Source organism: Malaclemys terrapin, chromosome 4, assembly GCF_027887155.1.
Source record: "Malaclemys terrapin pileata isolate rMalTer1 chromosome 4, rMalTer1.hap1, whole genome shotgun sequence".
Taxonomy (NCBI): Eukaryota; Metazoa; Chordata; order Testudines; family Emydidae; genus Malaclemys; species Malaclemys terrapin.
The window spans coordinates 129,537,941-129,556,229 of NC_071508.1; the positions used below are offsets into that span (position 1 = coordinate 129,537,941).

Below are 18,289 nucleotides of genomic sequence, written 5' to 3' on the forward strand. Positions count from 1 at the left end.
TCTGCTGAAGAAGCTGCGGCAGCAGATTGCCCAGTATCTCCAGGAGTTTCCCGGAGATCTGAGGGAGATTCCTGTGAAACGAGGGAGCCAATCAACAGCCTGTTCTGCTGCTCAAACTAAGCATGCGGTGGGAGACAAGCCTACTTTCTGCAACCCTCCTGCCCCCAACAACTTGCTTTAGCGATTCCCAAAATCAAATCCACTTACCAGGGGTCTCCTTTCCTGTTTGCGCTTCGCCAAAATCCAACAGCTGTGACTGGCTAGCGTTCTCTGGGGTAGAAAAGAGCTCCTGGCTGCATGCCTCTCTGGCCTCCGAGTCATCCTCTGCATCTGGGTCCCCCTTCCACTCCACATCTTCATCCAAGATTTCCTCCTTCTGGTTCAGTCCACTTTCAACTGGCATGTGACCAACCGAAGTATCTCTTTGCAGTGGAGGTGGGGTCGCTGCCAAGTATCATGTCCAGCTCTTTGTAGAACCAGCAGCTCGTGGGCACAGCATCAGAGCAGCAGTTTGCCTCCCGCACCTTGTGGTAGGCGTTCTGCAGCTCCTTCACTTTGACCCTGCACTGCAGTGTGTCCCGGTCATGGCCCCTTTTTGGCAGCATTGTGAAATCTGTCTGTAGGTATCATAATTCCTATGGCTGGAGCGCAGCTGGGATTGGACAGCCTCCTCTCCCCAAATGCTGATGAGGTCCAGCAGCTTGGCATTGCTCCAAGCGCGGGATTGCCTGGTGCGTGGAGCAGGCATGGCCACCTGGAAAGATGCGCTGAGACCACTGCATGCATCACCAAGCAAACAGAAAGGGGACTTTCAAAATTCCAAAGGAATTTATGGGGTGGGGATGACGGATGGTCACCTGAGGGCAGGGCAGTAGAGTTCAAACCGATGACCAGAGAGTTGAGAACAGGCATTGTGCGACACCTCCTGGAGTCCAGTCGCAACGCTGTATTCAACCACAGTATCTACACTGCCACTGCAGCGCTGTAGCCCCAGCACAGAAAGTTCTACACCTCTTGTTGGGGCAGCTTTTTTACAGCTGTGCAGTTTCTGCGCCCTAAGGGGCTAGGTAGTGTGTACACCTCGGGATTGTAGGGCAGCTTTACTGTGCAGAAACTTTCCAGTGTAGACAGGGCCTAAGTAAATTATGTCTCTTGCTACACTGAGCATTGTTGAAATCTATCTGTCCCTGCTGTGCCCGCTATGAAATTGCTAATGTGTTTGTTTGCACACCTTAGGTGGCTGAGTAGAATGGGTGAGTTATTTCACCTTCTGATGAGCAGTCTCCTAAGGGGTCCTTAGGATCAGTCTCATTAGCACAGACTCCAAAGTGCTGCCTTCCCCAGTACTGTTTGTACTTGAGGTTACATACTGCCGTAGTGATAATGCCAAGCATGACTGCTGTGTTCCCAGTGAGCTTTAAAGCCCTTTGGAGCCGGGCAGTTTGTAGTAATGGTTTATAAGGTTGTCTTGACACAGTGCCAGAGTTATCCAGAGGAGGGGGGAAACTATCAGAATATGTAGGCGAGGTAAGGTTTTATTTTATGAGGCTGTGTAGAGCAGGGGAATAATTCATTAGCAATATGACCCAGTGGGTTGTTTTGTGTCTTGCAGGAATAGCTCTGAGAATCTATCATGGAGATGGGCAAACTACAGCCCATGGGCCAGAGTCATTTTAAGCCGGCCCGAGAGCTGCACTAGCAGCTCGGCCGCGCTCTGGCTGGGGCGCTGGGTTGGGGCCGGACAATGCGGCTCGGCCCCGCTCCGGCCGGGGCGCTGGGTCGGGGCCGCACCATGTGGCTCCCAGAAGCCAGCGTGGCCCTGCTTCGGCCTCTACGCGCTCCAGTGGGAGCTGTAGGGGCAGTGCCTGCGGATGGGGCAGTGTGCAGAGCCACCTGGCCGCGCCTCCACGTAGGAGCCGGAGAAGGGACGTGCCACTGCTTCCAGGAGCTGCTGCAGGTAAGCATCGCTTGGAACCTGCACCCCCAAGCAACTCCCCACACCCCAATACCCTGCCCCTGCCCTGATCCCCCTCCCGCTCTCCAGACCCCTTGATCCCAGCCCGGAGCTCCCTCCTATACCCCAAACTCTTCATCCCCAGCCCCAGCCTAGAGCCCGCACCCCCAGCCAGAACCTGCACCCCTTCCCGCACTCCTGCCACAGCCCTGATCCCCCTCCCGCCCTCCCAACCCCTCAGTCCCATCCCAGAGCACCTTCCTACACCCCAAACTCCTCATCCCCAGCCCCACCCCAGAGTCCGCACCCCCTCCGCACCCCACCCCAATTTTGTGAGCATTCATAGCCCACCATACAATTTCTATTCCCTGATGTGGCCCTTGCCCACCCCAATCTATCAGGTAGTTTGGTGAAATTTTGCTATCACCCAGTGACTGCTGAGAATCCCACGCACACATTCTGCGATGTTTTACTGCGATCACAATATGGGCGAGTTCAACAGGTTTTTTTTTTTTTTCTTAAAATCACTTCTGTGATATTAAAAAAAAAAAAAGACAAAATAAATACAAATCAAATTAAAATGTCATAAAATAGTTCTCTATCATCTAGAAGCACCTTTGTTGTCCTTGCTCTTGTCACTCGCACTTCAGCTTTATTTTTTTAAAACCTTCAGAACTTGTAACCTGGCATAGTATTTACATCAGGCCAGATTCTCTGCTGCATGTTGCAGAAGGCTTAGCACAGGCAGGGAAAAGAAAGAGATGGCTGACTCCCACCTTTTCCCTCTCCAAATTGTGACCTGGCTGGGGGCCTGCCTGGTCCCTAGTGCAACTTATACCACCGCAGGTTACCCACTCAGAACTGAATAAGTACTATTCAGCCTGAGTAAGGAGTGCATTGAGTATAAACTCTTTTGAACAGATAAGCTCCACCAAAAATGGTGACTTTCCTTGCCTGCACTGAGGGTTTGCACTGATATGCTAGCTCAGTGGTTCTCAAACTATTGTACTGGTGACCCCTTTCACATAGCAAGCCTCTGAGTGCGACCCCCCCCTTATAAATTAAAAACACTTGTTTATATATTTAACACCATTATAAACGCTGGAGGCAAAGCACGGGGTTTGGGGTGGAGGCTGACAGCTTGCGACCCCCCATGTAATAACCTTGCGACCCCCTGAGGGGTCCCGCCCCCCCCCCAGTTTGAGAACCCCTGTGCTGGCTGCTGAAATTAGAGATAGCCCTCAATATAGACAAGGTCTCTGTGTTTTGTACAGGATCAAGTACACTGACTGTGTGGCACAAATGATAGTAAATCTGTTGGATTTTTTTTTTTTTTTTGGTCACTTAACCCATGACATGAAAAACTAATTAAATGTTTTTAATATCAACTTTACCAGTGGAAAAAAATGGCAGTTGATCGAATCTTAATCCATATTCTTGGTCTTGGACTATTGTTTCTTTTCCTCTTTTTATACTGAACAAGTTTTCTTTCTTTCTTTTTTAAAACCTACTGTTATTTCCTGCTCTCTTTTTTTGGTAAAACTTCCGTTTTCCTGTTTGGTTATAAGGCTTTATGCGTACACTCTCAAACTACATTACTGCTGAGTTTTTGTTCCGCTCTATAAATTGGAGAAACAGAATACCTGATTTAGCACAAATTACATGTGACAGACTGATAATACGTTGTTTCTGAATCTTCTGCTAAATCCTTTCCTCAATGGCAAGCTGGTAAGTACCTGAGGACTCTACTGTGAATATATAATGACTTTGTTGAACAAAACTCATATGGTGTAATATAAAGAATAGCGTGTCCTGTTTAAACTGTTACTTTCAGAAGGTTTGTGTTTCAGTTATGAAAAGATAATTAGATTTTTGTGGCAATAATAGATTGCTCTGATTCTGGCTTCCAATGCTGAACTTGATTCACTGGCCCAAATTCATCTCTGGTGCAAGTCAAATGATTTCAGTGGAGTTATCAGAGATTCATTTGTCCCATTGAGAACTGAACGGGAATAAGAACTCACCTGTGTGGATCCCATGGAAGGATCGAGGCCTTATATGGTTTGTTGTATTGTGTACAGTTATATATGTGTCTATGTCCTGATTGATAGTGTTTGGTGTTTGTAATTTGCATATGTTTGAATTTTTGAAAATGTTGTTCTCAAACACACTCCAATGGCTTGAGAGTGTTTGAAAGCATTAGCTGGTGTCTAAAATTTGCATTTTCCATTCACAGTATAGTTTCTGATTGTGCATGTTATTTCAGTATTTTCCAAAATTAGTTACTTCTTGTTCTTATTTCTATAAAAAGGGAAGTAGTTTAGCAATGAGCCTGATCTTGTAAGGATACTTCATTACAATTTTATATCTCAGCATATGTAATAGACTAATCAAGTCTGTGTCATTTTTTTCCTACACTTACCATCCAGATATTTACTTCTAAGAACTTGGTGTGTGTAGTGGAGGTTGTTTGCAAGATGGCTTGTGGGATGCTATAAAGTACCACGCTTTATGACAGGAAGAAACAGTGCGTTAAAGAGTTAATGGATCAGTGGAGTGCTGGAGAAGGTGGAGGTGTGCATACGTTGCTTAAATAGCTTGAAAGTCAAGGGAAAGCTTCCTCCCTTGGGAGTATGGCATGTTCCTATGTATCTCACTATTCTGACAGGAATGATGTTTTTTAATGACTAAATTGCTGAGTATGAGATGCCTTTTGTTCAGCAGCTGTTTATATTTTTTTTTAAGATGCTGAGTTGACGTGCTCCCAAGTGGAGTTTGCCTTGAAACCTTTTTTTCCTTAAGTTAATTGTTCTATTTTGCAAGAATGTATCAGAACAGGAAACAGAGGAGTTCAAATGAATCCACCAGCTCCTACCCAAAATCTTAGTTTAGACTGCTAAGTGCTGGGGCCAGATTCTGCTCCCAATTTCATTGGTGTAAATACAGAGCAACTCCATCAGCCCTGATCTGATTTGCTTCTGACTCGCAGCTCATCCGCCATTTATATGTGGGTACCAGACACTAACAAATCAGAATTCTTTATTCATTTGCATCAGTGGTACAGCAAGTTAGAATTGGTAGGAGATTACAATCAGACCTCTATGAATCATCTGTTACTCTGTGGTGTCTTTTCACATATGTTATACTTGCATCCCAGGTTACTTGTAACTTGCTGCCTCAAATCACTGAGACATGAAGTGAGGTAAATAACTGTGAGCCTTATTGAGCATGTCTGTACTACATGAATTTTCACATTGAAGTGACTAAGCCCTCAAAGTCCTGGCCTACCAGGACTGGACTCTCAGAGTAAAACCTGGATTCTCTATGACTTGTCTCTTTGGTTTCCAGCTCACGAGTCTGGGATGAATGTCTTCACACATTGCTCAATATAGTATTTTAATAACCTCAGAAAGGAGAACTCGATTTAGGGGAACACCATCAGCATAAAGAGCAACTTCTAAACCTTGTTCTTTTATAACAAACACATAGTAATTGGCCTTGTGCTTGTTATTCACGCAAACGCTCTCTGTAAACTACTTCCTTATCTGACAGGCATGTTCTGAGGCTTAATTCATTAACAACATCAAGCCTTTTTGAGATGTATGGATGAAAGATGCTATATATATGTACTCAGGGGTTCTCAAACTGGGTCTCGAGACCCCTCAGGAGTCGTGAGGTTATTACATGGGGGGTTACGAACTGTCAGCCCCTACCCCAAGCCCCACTTTGCCTCCAGCATTTATAATGGTGTTAAATATATTAAAAAGTGTTTTTAATTTATAAGGCAGGGGGGTCGCACTCAGAGGCTTCCTATGTGAAAGGGGTCACCAGTACAAAAGTTTGAGAGCCACTGAGCCAGGATTATTGTAATTTTTGTTATTGGTATCTTTGGATTTAAGATATTTTATAGTGACATGGGAGTTTTAACAAAGAAGCAATTCAAGGGCCAGGCTGTGAATGGCTATTCGCAGGTGCACAGTGTGGATGGATCTTCCCCCCCTCTGACAGCTCATCCAAGGGCCAGCCACAATTACAGTCCCATCAAAGGAAGTGGAAAGGAGGCTGGTGCATAGCTTCCCCCTGTGCACCAGACTTCAGAGTGCATTCGAGAAGGGAACGTAAAAGGTGGTGTGACCTGAACAGATCCTTCTGTGCATTGGGTGATAGCGGGGAATGAGGGACTGTGTCTCCCCCTTAGTTGGGCAAGTGGCTAAATGCCCTCAACCTTTACAAAAGTTTGGATCAAGGGAGTTTTCCACTTGTTCCCGCTGCTGCTCTAATGCAGAAGCAGAGTCCTGCCTCACTTGGTATCTGGTAGAGCAGGGGTGGGCAAATTTTTTGGCCCAAGAGCCACATCTGGGTGGGGAAATTGTATGCAGGGCCATGAATGTAGGGCACAGGGCTGGGGTGTGGGAGGGAGTGCAGGGTATGGGAGAGGGTGCGGTATGCAGGAAGGGGCTCAGGGCAAGGGGTTGGGATGCAGGAGGGGAATCAGGGCAGGGGGTTGGGGTGCCCTCTGCCCCAGCTCCGCCAGGGGCCACAAGAATGTGATGTTGGCCGCTTCTGGGAGCAGCGTGGGCCAGGGCAGGCAGAGAGCTAGCCTTAGCCCCACTGCGCCATATCCTGCAGGCCGGATTGAAAGCCCTGATGGGCCGGATCTGGCCTGCAGGCTGCTGTTTGCCCTCCCCTGTGCTGGAGGATCCTCTACAAGTGATGCTGACTTCGGACGGGAAGTAGAGTGGTAGATCCTATGGCAGGACAAAATTAGCAACCTGCAACAAATGCTAAGATATGGGAAGTATTTTGCTTGTAGTAACTTGACTGAATGCTTTTTTGTCTTGAAGTTTGTAGAGCACCGATATTTTTAAGCTCCATTTGAATAAGTTGGTTGGACAAAAACTGCAAATATTGTGCCATTCCATAAATGGCCATTTCTTTAAATAATTACATGAAATTAAAAAAACATTTTTTACCCACCCTAATCATTACTTCATTTGGTGTGATGAAAATAATTGAAATAATTCTGTTTAGCAGAATAGTCCATTAGAGTTTGCAGCTGACCCCGGCTGCTGCAGGAATGTGGTCTGTACCTTGTGTCTTGTTAACCTGTGAGGTTAATGGTCATATATCACACTAACCATACTTCTCGTTATATCCAATTTCTTATTGACATAGGTTTTTTAAAGGTAATGTTTGCTGGGTTCATATGCTGATAGAATTCATCTATTACTTGCACAGCAGGCTTAACCACACAAATGTGACTTCCTGTAAAAAGTGAAATATGGTAAAAACATATTGTAGGGGGTTTTTTGTAATTTTTCATTGTGAAGTGGATTTGTTGCAAGGTAGAACAACCAAATAACTTCTGACATCAATAATAACGATCAGGCTGGTGAGAAGAAAACTAGTACAAACCAAGTTTTGATAAACAAAATGAAAACAAAAGTTTCGGAACATGTTCACTAACTAGCAGTTTGCAACTTCAAAGAACTTTACAAAAACACCGTAGTTAATGAAGATAACTAAGTGATTATTAGCATCCTCATTTTAAAAAGTGAGGCATATTCTTAGCTTTTGTGAAATATCAAGTTAGTGGAGCTATGGCTGTTTACAACAGCTGACGATCTGCTCCAGGGAAACAGAGTTTTGTGTAAGTCTGAGAGCCCGTATGGGCTTCAGTGGTACTATTCACACATGCTCTTTGCTGGATCGGGGTGAGCACGCTCAACATTCTGCAGGATGCAGCCTTTAGTTTGAAATTGGCTAGTTCCATGGTCACTGTAATCTTTTGGGGAGTGAGTTCCATGGCCCAATAAAGGCTATGATAAGCTGTCATGGTTACAGGGTGAGCTGCACTTAAACTCCTTTTACTCGCTCTCAAGTGCACGCCTCCTGGGTGGAATTTCGTGGCCCCAGTGTTCTTAGACTGGATCTCTGGGCTGGAGTTCCCCTGTGGAGCAGTTAGCATGATTAACTGGCTTTAGCACCTGAGAGCCTCTGAGCAGTTGCCGATTAAAGAGACTCAAAACAGCTTCTTCAAAACAAAGGATTATTTATTAACCCGAAGGTACACTGCAAGCAGAGACGGGCTAAAACAACAGAAGGTCTATTCACTTGGTCTTACCTAACTGTATTCTTTGCTTGCAAGCTCCGGATGAGTTCCACACAGTCCTACTTCTGATCTTGGGGAGACAGACAGCCCCTGCAACATTCTCTCATTGTCTCTGAGAAAGATGCAGCTCCAGCATCTGCTGCCTACTTACCTCCCTTTCTCTCTATGCTGGTGTCTTTAATGGTTTAGTGTTCCTTTGATCGTAGGTTCCAGCCTGGGAAAGGTAAACCTGCTATCCTAGCTGGAGCCCAGCAGATGGGCATTTCCCATTTTGTAGCTCACTTACTGTTTCCTTAAAATACCTTATCTCTCTCATCATTTCATTTCCTCTTTGTTTCTCTCTAACAGCCTCTTTTAATTCCATGCAGTCGTGCAGGAAAATATCAAACAGGTAAATTGAAGTGCAACTGATATTCATAAAAAATAATACAGATATCTCCCTTGTTCTCCACATAAGCATTTTACATTCTCTTTCGTCACAGTTCTAGTATGGCTTACATGATCTTTGGAAACCTTTATAATGAACGTCGTTCTAACTGCTGCTATAGAGGATATGGTCCATTAGATAGGGCACTGAACTGGAAGTCAAGAGACATGGGTTGTGATTGTTATTAGTCATCTTTCTTATGGTAGTCTCTAGGCGCCAACCAAGAACAGCGCTCCATTGTGCTAGACACTATACTAACATAGAATAAGAGACAGTCTCTACACTGAAGAGCTTACAATCAAAGGGCTTGTCTTCACTGCAGTATTAACTCAAGGTAAATTAAGTATTGCCTCTAACTTGACTCTCGGGTGACCCCTTGTCCCTTATTTTAAGGGATCATCCCTTATTTCTTTGATTTGTCCCTTAGGGTGACTATCCATCCCTTATTTTAAGATTTATTGAAATGTATTAAAACTGATAGTAAGTACCATTTTAAACATTAAATTGAAGCTTATAATAATTGCATTGTATATCTGAGGGCTGTAGAAATATACACTTAAGAGAAAAGTACATGATGTGCTAGGGGAAATGGTGTTTGCCTAAAATGTCCCTTATAATAAAGCATTGTCTCTAATTTTTCCTGTGGTTTTCCATTATTTCCATCGAACAAAGATGCTTACCCTACCCGACTTCCTTTCACGGTTCTCTACCTCAAGTTAGGTGGTGCTTTATTACTCAAGCTAGCTGGTCTCAGAGGAGGTTGGGGTTGCAGCTGCCATGCTGCTGATAGTTGAGCTAGTAATCCAGTGGGAACTTGGCTTCTTTGTGCTGTTAATTCAATCACTCTGTGCAAACGTTCTCACTTAAGTGTCATTGACTGGAACGTGGGGAGTGGGGCCTAGTGATTGGATCAAGAGTCGGCAGTCAGGAATAGGAGCCCAGGTCAGGGCTGAAGTCAGAAGTCAGAGACAAGGTTTAAACCCAGGTTATCTGGAGTGTGGCAAAGCAGGGGAAAGGCTGGGTCCAGGACAGGAGTGGGGCTGGAACAAGGCAGGAGCAGGGCTGGAGTGAGTCTGGGAACAAGCAGGCAAAGGAACTAGTGGAACCGCGGTGAATACTTTGAGCTGCCATTGGCCTAATACTGCTGCTGGGCTTAAGAGCATGCCTCTTGGTTCTTCCAGCCAATTGGGTGGCCTGGCCAATCAGGTGATTCTGCTGCAAGCCAACTCTTATTCAGCTCTCAGTCCTCTGTTCCTCACTAGGTAGGTGGAGCGAGTTGGCTCCAGACTCAGCTGCAAGCCCTAATTCATGACATCGAACTAGGCTAACTCAAGCTAACTGCAATAAAGACAAGGCCTAAGTAGACAAGACAGACAAGTGAACAATGCACTGGCAGCAAATATCATATTCTGCTTTTTTTTTTTTTTTTTTTGCGAGGTGGAGAGGTTGTTGTGTGTGGTTTTTTTTTTTTTTTTTTTTTTTTAATTTAAATCCTTGGAGGGGGGGGCGGTGGATTCTGTCCTTGGCCTGGCACTGACCTTCACCTCCCTGTACCTCAGGTCCCCCAGTATAAATGAGGATAATTATATTACTTTGAGATCTGTGGATGAAAAGTGCAGCTGAACTAGCTTAATTGGTGTCTGTAAGTGCTTCTGTTGAAATAATATTTTCATATTAAAATTAAATATTATTAAAATCAGTTCAGCATAGTAGAGTAGTTTATATATAACCTTATATTTGAAGATCAGTTTTTCCTTTTTACTGTTTTTTACATAGAAAAGGGTGATCTGGGCCTAAGTAATTCAGAGGTTAAATTATTTCATTTTTAAGATTGTCCCTTTAAAAAAAAAAAAAACTACAGTATTGTACAGTAATGGCCCAATACACTGCAGTACCTCTACTGTAAACTGCAGTGTTTTAGACCATTACAGTAGAATACTTCAGTACTTTTCTCAGAAGGGAGTGTTTATATCCAGCCATTGGCCTTAAGAGAAATGCATTTGATTGTCTCAGCTCAGTTCATAGTAAATTATAGGTCTGCATTTAAAAAAAACAAACACCCCTACTACAACTGTAGGGCCAGAGCTACACAAAACTCAGTGGGATGACTTCTCCCTAAAGGATTGTGTACATTGCAGAAAAACTCATTTGCCTTCACAAGTTCTTCCCTGTGAATCAACAGAACATTTTATTTTTCAGCTTGCATAAAAAAGAGCAACATATTTCACATGCATTCATGCAACCATAAATGTTTTCTGAATTATTGCATTTTTTTATATTATGGAGGGTAATTCTACAATAGCCAGAATGCAAATTAACAATTAAAGCCATGACATCAATAAAATCTGTCCAGTGGGTTTCATTAATGTAACATCTCAATCAAACAATCATGCCATTTAAACAATTTTATTACTGCCCCAGCTACACGTCTTGAATGATCTAAAATTCTCTTGTTCTTTCCCATGGTACAATACTTTAAATACGCTGAAAATATAGATATGTCTGAGATACATTTTTTTAAAGTAGCTTTGCAAATATATTCCATGGTTGCTTTACTTACACAAAAGTACTCAGATTTTAAATAAACTTAGGCCACATTCTGATACCCTTACTCATGTTGAATAGTGTGACAGATGTGGCAATTTCCTGCAATGTCCGTGGGAGACTTTATTGAATTAACTTTTGGTGCCCTTAACTGTGAACTATAGAACCTTAGTGAACAAATAACCCAATTGTAGTAAGAAGCTGCTATATGTGAGTAAAGATATCAAAATCTAGCCCCCTAATAATAAGTAAATTAATGAGATCCATGCATGGAGGGTCTCATCCATGTCTTCATATCCCCACTCCTATATGGAAGGTTAGCTCCGATCCATTCCAAAGGCTTGTCTGTGGATCAGCACCTCATCAAAGGGGCTCTGTATCCTTTGATATCACTGGCGGTGGAGGGCTGTTAGCACCTAACAGGATCAGGACCTTCAAGAACAACTCCTTCGTCTTCCACAGCAGCCCTGGAAACATATCACATATCCTACAGTAGGTAAGATGCTAACAATGCTGGTAAATGAGCATTTATCTTGGAATTGTTCCAGACTACATGTGTCAGTTTTCAGGGAAGCCAAGCCATCCAGGAAGAAATTATATCTTAACTCATTGATTCATAGATTCCAAGGCCAGAAGAAACCATTGTGATCATCTAGTCTGACTTCCTGTATAACACAGGCCATAGAACTTCCCCAAAATTATTCCTAGAGCAGATCTTTTAGAAAAACATCCAAACTTGATATAAAAATTGTCAGTGATGGAGAATCCACCATGATCTTCGGTAAATTGTTCCAATGGTTAATTACCCTCACTGTCAAAAATGTACACCTTATTTCCAGTCTGAATTTCTCTAACTTCAACTTCCAACCATTGTTTCACATTATATCTTTCTCTGCTAGATTGAAGAGCCCATTACTAAATATTTGTTCCCCATGTAGATACTTACAAACTGTAACGAAGTCACCCCATAACCTTCTCTTTATTAAGCTAACCAGAGCAGTCTGCCCACCAGACAGGAAAGCCTGATAGCACGTCACAAATGTGGTTCTAACATTACAACAAAAATGAAATTACTCACATGAAAAAACTTTTTTAAACAAAAAGGAGGGTGTTCTTAGTGACAAACACTATAGGACATAGCCATAGATGTAGAGCAATTGACCAATTTTTTTTGTAAATAAATGGAATTTACTGCTGTTCATCAGATTTATCATTTCACTTGCAAATAAATAAATAAAAAGTGTTGACAAGTAGGCAGGTAAATTCCAGCAGAGGGAGAAAAGCTGCTGTGCAGTAGATCAAGAAGACTGAGACTCAGAGACCTCAATGGTGGACATCATTGAGGAATCTAAGTAGATAGATAAATGAATGGTCGAAAAGGGATCCTGGCCACTCCGATCAGCACCACTGACCAGACGGTTAAAAGTCTGGTCAGCAGCACAGCGGGGCTAAGGTAGGCTCCCTGCCTGCCCCAGCTCCCCATAGGTCCTGGAAGCGGCTGGCATGTCCCTGCGGCCCCTAGGCACAGGGGTGATCGGGAAGCACCACAAGTTGGCCCAGCGCCAGCTCCACAGCTCCCATTGACCAGAAACTGTGGCTAACGGGAACTGCGGGGGCGGTGCCTGCAGGCATGGGCAGCGTGTACAGTGCAGAGCCGCCTGGCCGTGCCTCTGCCTAGGGGCCGGACATGTTGGCCTCTTCCGGGAGCAGCGCAGAGCCAGGCCATGCAGGAAGCCTGCTTTAGCCCCACTGCGCCACTGACCGGGGGCTGCCTGAGGTAACTGCTGCCTGGCCGGAGCCCACACCCTAAACCCCCTCCTGCACCTCAACCCGCCATCCCACATCCAAACTCCTGGAGCCCACACCCCAAACCTCTTCCCGCACCCCAACCCCCAGCCCTGAACCTGCTCTCCAAACCCCTTGGCCCCAGCCCAGAGCCCCCTCCTGTACCCCAAACCCCGCACTCCCACGGAGAGAGCGAGTGAGGGAGGGGGGCTGGAGTGAGTGGGGCGTGTGGCATCAAAGAAGGGACGGGGCAGAGGTGGGGCCTCAGGGCAGGGTGGGACGGTGCAAGGGTGTTTGGTTTTGTGCAATTAGTTGGCAACCCTAACTTAGGCCCATGTTTTTAGCCTCCTCATGTTCACTCAACTATAATGGAAATCCAGGCTGGCAACAGACACCTTGCATGTTAATGCAATGTAATATAGTTTAAAAAATCAATATAGAAATTACTGTCATTACATTTTGAGTGTTATATGTAATGAAATAGTGTAATGGATCTGCTACAGAATATCTCTATTCTCAGTAATAAATTTCCTGATGCATCTAAAAAAAAAAATGATGTATAAATTTCAAAGTTGTGGTTGTTAAACCATGACTAAATACAAATGCTGATATGATCCATACTGTTCTGAGAGAGAAAGAAGCTATTCACAGTCATACGATATAAAATGTTACCGTATGCCTGCAATGCATTCCCCTGCCTCACAGCATTAACAATGATTTATGGCCCAGAAAAATAGCTGGGGAAACTTCCCTGGTAGCTCATATCATTATCTGGTTTAGATATAAAACAGTGTAATAACCCATTCCAATTCCCATTGAGATCAGTAGAAAGACTCCAGTGGGCATTGGATCGGACACTTTATGACGTATTTGGTGGGAAGTTACCAAAGCAGCCGCAGGGGTAAAGTGAGAAAATAGAATTTTCTCACTTTATAGGCATATAGAGGTGTTCCTTAGTTCAAGGTGATAGGCTGTAGGCTAGAATCAGGTCCTCGGAGGGACTGTAGGGTTTGCAAGATAATGAAGGACTTTGCAGAGTGATTTTCTGTTATTTCATTGGAGGCCAAGTAAGGGACCTGATCCTGTTCCTATTGAAGTTAATGGTTAAAAACTCCCATTGACTCAGGGGAAACAGGAATTGCGCCTGATTTTGTGTTTATAGGAGAGTTAATTAAAATGCCTCAGCTACTAAATCTGACTTGGGGAAATGTTGCTATAATGCACCTGCCCACCTTTAAAAAGCATAGTGCAACATTTTGGGGTTTTCTTTAGTCACACAATGTCAATATTAGAGCTGGGGGCGGGGGGAGCAGGAGTTCCATTTCATGAAGGATTTTGCAATTTTGAAATTTAGCTTCATTCCAAATCAGAATGAAAACCAAAAATTGATAAATTCTTTGTGAAGGAAAAAATTTTTAAAAATCATTTTTCGTCGAGCATGATGTTTTGTTTTGATTTTGACTTCTTAAAATGTTGCATTTAGTATATGATAGTATATATTATAGTACAAAATTTAAAAATGAAAACTCATTCAAAAGAAATAAATCAAAACATTTCAATCTGAAAATATCAAAACTGGACCATTCAGTATTGTCTGAACTTTTTCCCCTGGTTTTCTTCCAAAAGGAAACTCCAGTAAAATAGACTTGATTTTTGCAAAGCATTTTAATTTGGATAAAATATGGTTTGGTCAAAATTTCTCTGACAAGCTCTCATCAATATGAATAAGGGTGCAGATGTGCAGCAGACATCATGGAGGACACAGCATTTGGCTGCTGAAAGCAGATGTACTTCATTCACTCTGCAGCCTGTTCTTGATGTCCTAAACTTTCACTGACTCTAGGGATAGTCGCTTATGATCAGCAGTGCTCAGCCCTGCCTTAGTTTGGCCTGTAGTTAATCAAACAGCTGGCTTTTTTTTATAAGCAAACATATGCATTATAATGAGAAAGTGGGGCGGCAGGACCATGAGCTCCATTTTGTAGCATGAACTATCCGCCCCTATAAACATCAGAAGTTGAATTGGGCTTTTCAGAAAAACCTTTCAAACAACTGATGTTTTATGATTACTCTGCCAAGAGGTTTGACCAAGTTGTTATGCTTAAAGGCCCTAAAGGATTTCGGCCCCATTGTACTATAATGGAAAAATAATAAAAAGTCATTCCCTGTCCCATATGACAAGACAACAACAGGTGGATGGACATGGGCATATCCTTTATAAGACCTACATACATAAAGAATACTAGCATTACTATTTCAGACTGTACAAGCTACTTCTCCTATATGCTCCAGTAACGCAACCTACCGATTTTCATGCTCTGAAGTAATAATAGCCTATTATTCTGGATTTCTTAGCTTTAGGATAATTAATGGATTGTCTGCCAACATAGGCGTGCTGTCTGACTGTCTCTGACTATCTATCATACTTATCAACTGTACGTCTGAGTATCTCCCACAGGTAGAAATGACAATAATGAATCTCTCTCTTCTTACCTTGATGGCACAAGAGAGGATTGGAGTTTTTTCTGGTTATTGTTTGTTTCTTTGCTTGGTTTTTTAAAGATTAATGAGACAGCTCTTTAAGTGTTACGGCTTTTCATTGGATACTTGAAAATGCTTTACCATCCCCCCACCCTAAACTAAGAAAGAGAGCTAGGTATGAAGAGGTATGTAGGTATAAAATTATTAGGGTTGTCATGAGCTCAGGACTTATGCTGGACATAAACCATAACAATTTAATTTATATTTTTAAAAGACCATAGGCCTGATCCTGTACTGCTTACTCATGCAAGCCTACTGTTGTGTGCAGGATGAGGGCCCAGAGCGTGGATCATAGAAATTTTGAGCATTTACCCATTTCTCGTGAGAGTAGTTCTAGTGTCTGCAACTGCTGGGTATTCAGGGTAGCAATAGTTGAAATACTGGTTGACAGTCCAAAAATGTCAGTGATGGATGTTGAGTATTATGTTCCATGTTTGTGTGACCTCAGCTATATACCCAATGCTATCTATTTCATATGAAGGATGTATTTTTTTTACAGTAATCTGGAGGAGTGCACCATTTGTCTTAGCTTCTATTCCAAGAATAAATTTCAGTGGGATGGAAATAATAAATTCATGTGAAATTACAGAACAAAAATAAGCATTTACAGTAACTACCATATAATGATTATGTACTTTAACAAGATACTTTTGTTGCTTGAAACTGCAAATGCACTAGTACTCATAGGTGCTAGAACTAGGGGTACTGCCGCACTACTTGGCTTGAAGTGGTTTCCATCATATACGGGGGTTTACAGTTTGGTTCAATGGCTCTCAGCACCCCAAAAATTGTTCCAGCACCGCTGCTAGTACTAAAAAATATTTAAAAACTTAAAATTGAGCAAAAAAGCAATCTCTGTTATATTTCTTTAGATGGGGAAATCTTCCAACCACAGTTTCCCCAGAATGCTCCAGAATTCATGTTGTCATTATCTACATTTATTTAAAATTGTTCTTCACATCTTTAGTTCAGGTTGAAAATAACTGAAATATGTGAATCCAGATATTCTGATTTTTTTTAATGCAATCTTGTATTTTTTAACATTTTGGGCTACTTCTGAAAGGTGATTATTTCAGTAATTAAACTGCATCTCCCCAGCCCCTTGATCTTTCCTTCTTTGCTAGTAAGCTGAAGTAAAACTGTTTTTTTTGTTTGTTTGTTTTTTTAAAGAGCCTGTGCATCTTCTACAGTGTATTCTGGGACTTCTAAGTGCGTCATCAAGTTCTGAGTATCACAGACATTAGCTGGATTAGTGTAATGGATTTCTTCAGTTTACCTAACAGAGCTTTGGTTTGAGGGTCCACTTGCTTTAAATTGTGTGTCTAAACTTTACTCCAATTAATTTGCCAATGAGCTACAACATATTAATAATGTCAAAGCAGATATGAAAGGCCTCACTTGTCAACAGGTGCAAATTAAATGGAGCATTAATGCTTTTGGTTCCCTTTCTTAAAGTATTCGTGAATTAAGTTTCCACTTAGGTCCTAGTATTGGTGTGCAAGATTTAAAAATAAATAAATAAAAAAGAAAGAAAAGTAACTCGCTGAAGTGTGTGTGTGTGTTTACACACACTTAACTATTAAAACGTTAATTTGGCAGGCAGAATGCAAAATGCCAGCCTTCTGAGGGTTAATAGACCAGACACGCAACATATGGTTAAAATGTATTTGAGAATTGTGTTTTCCTCAGAACAGTTTGCAATAAACCACACATTTACTGTATTTTATGGTTGTGTTACTTTTGTTCTCCAGCGAACAGAGTATTTGCCAAGCCCGGGCTTCAGTTATGGTCTATGATGATACCAGTAAGAAATGGGTGCCAATAAAGCCTGGACAGCAAGGATTCAGCAGAATCAACATATACCACAACACTGCCAGTAACACCTTTAGAGTAGTTGGAGTTAAACTACAAGATCAACAAGTGAGTAACTATGTCTTTTGTGTCCTGTACATTATCCTTTGATCTCTAAAGATGCAATCGGTTACATAATTAATCCTACTCCTACTAAGTGTACATTTATACTCTGCTCCATAAAGCCATGTCCTGTGTGATTTCTTGATCCAAAACCGTACCTCTGTTTATTATAGCTCGTTATTTGTCCTTTACGTGAGAAAGAAATCCCATTGAACATTAGGTATGGAAGATTTTGTGTGTTTTCAGCTCCATTTTATTATCCCTATTTTCTACTGAAGGCTTTGCTCCTTGCTACTCCCTAACTGCTCTTTACTTCTCCATCCATGGTACAACTTTCTAGTGTTCCTGCCAAATAAGAGATCATTCACTCTCCCTGCGACTCCTGCCTTCTCATGATGAGGAACTAAGTTCTCATTTTGCATTTTAAAAACCTAAGCACATATTCTGATCTCATTTACAATGGCATAAATGGAGCTATGTGGGATTTACACCATCAAAACGGAGTTCAGACTCTGCTCCCTAGTCAATGGCTGTGTGTATGATATGGGGGCACTGTCACCAGCAGTATCAAGTGTGTCAGGTTGAGTGTGAAAGCATTTGTTCCCAGGAGCTATAAATAGATGTCGCATTCTAAATGTAATATTCACCTTCAAGTGAACAAATCACATGATTCTGTAAACTGTTAAATCAATGAATTAGTCCCACTTTACATTTTAGAACAAGGGCCTGGGAGTCAGGAGTCCTAGCCCTGTCATTCACTCGTGTGAGCTTCTAGGGCATGTCACTTAACTTCTCTGCCTCAGTTTCTGCCTTTTGTAAAATGTAATGATATTACTACTCTGCTTTGAAAAGTGATCTGTGGATGGAAAGTGCTACATGTGTGCTAATTAGTATTTAAACTTAGACAATCTGATGCACCCACTGCCTTGTTTTTCAAAGAGAAACCCAAATAATTTTTGGAAAATGTAGTATGTTGGTTTTCAACTATTTACAGTGTACTTTTGAATTTTTT

General features: G+C 42.4%; 1 protein-coding gene across 4 annotated transcripts in view; it reads left to right on the forward strand.

The window, feature by feature from the left end:
* Nucleotides 1–18,289, forward strand: part of EVL (Enah/Vasp-like) — a 225,346-nt gene that overhangs the window by 100,947 nt on the left and 106,110 nt on the right. For 3 of the 4 annotated variants that reach the window (XM_054025090.1, XM_054025088.1, XM_054025092.1), the window contains exon 2: nucleotides 17,115–17,283. In XM_054025090.1, coding sequence (XP_053881065.1) covers nucleotides 17,115–17,283 — 169 coding nt within the window. Of the gene's footprint in view, nucleotides 1–3,563; nucleotides 3,683–17,114; nucleotides 17,284–18,289 lie in introns of those variants that run through there. The other variant, XM_054025089.1, reaches the window with a different exon arrangement.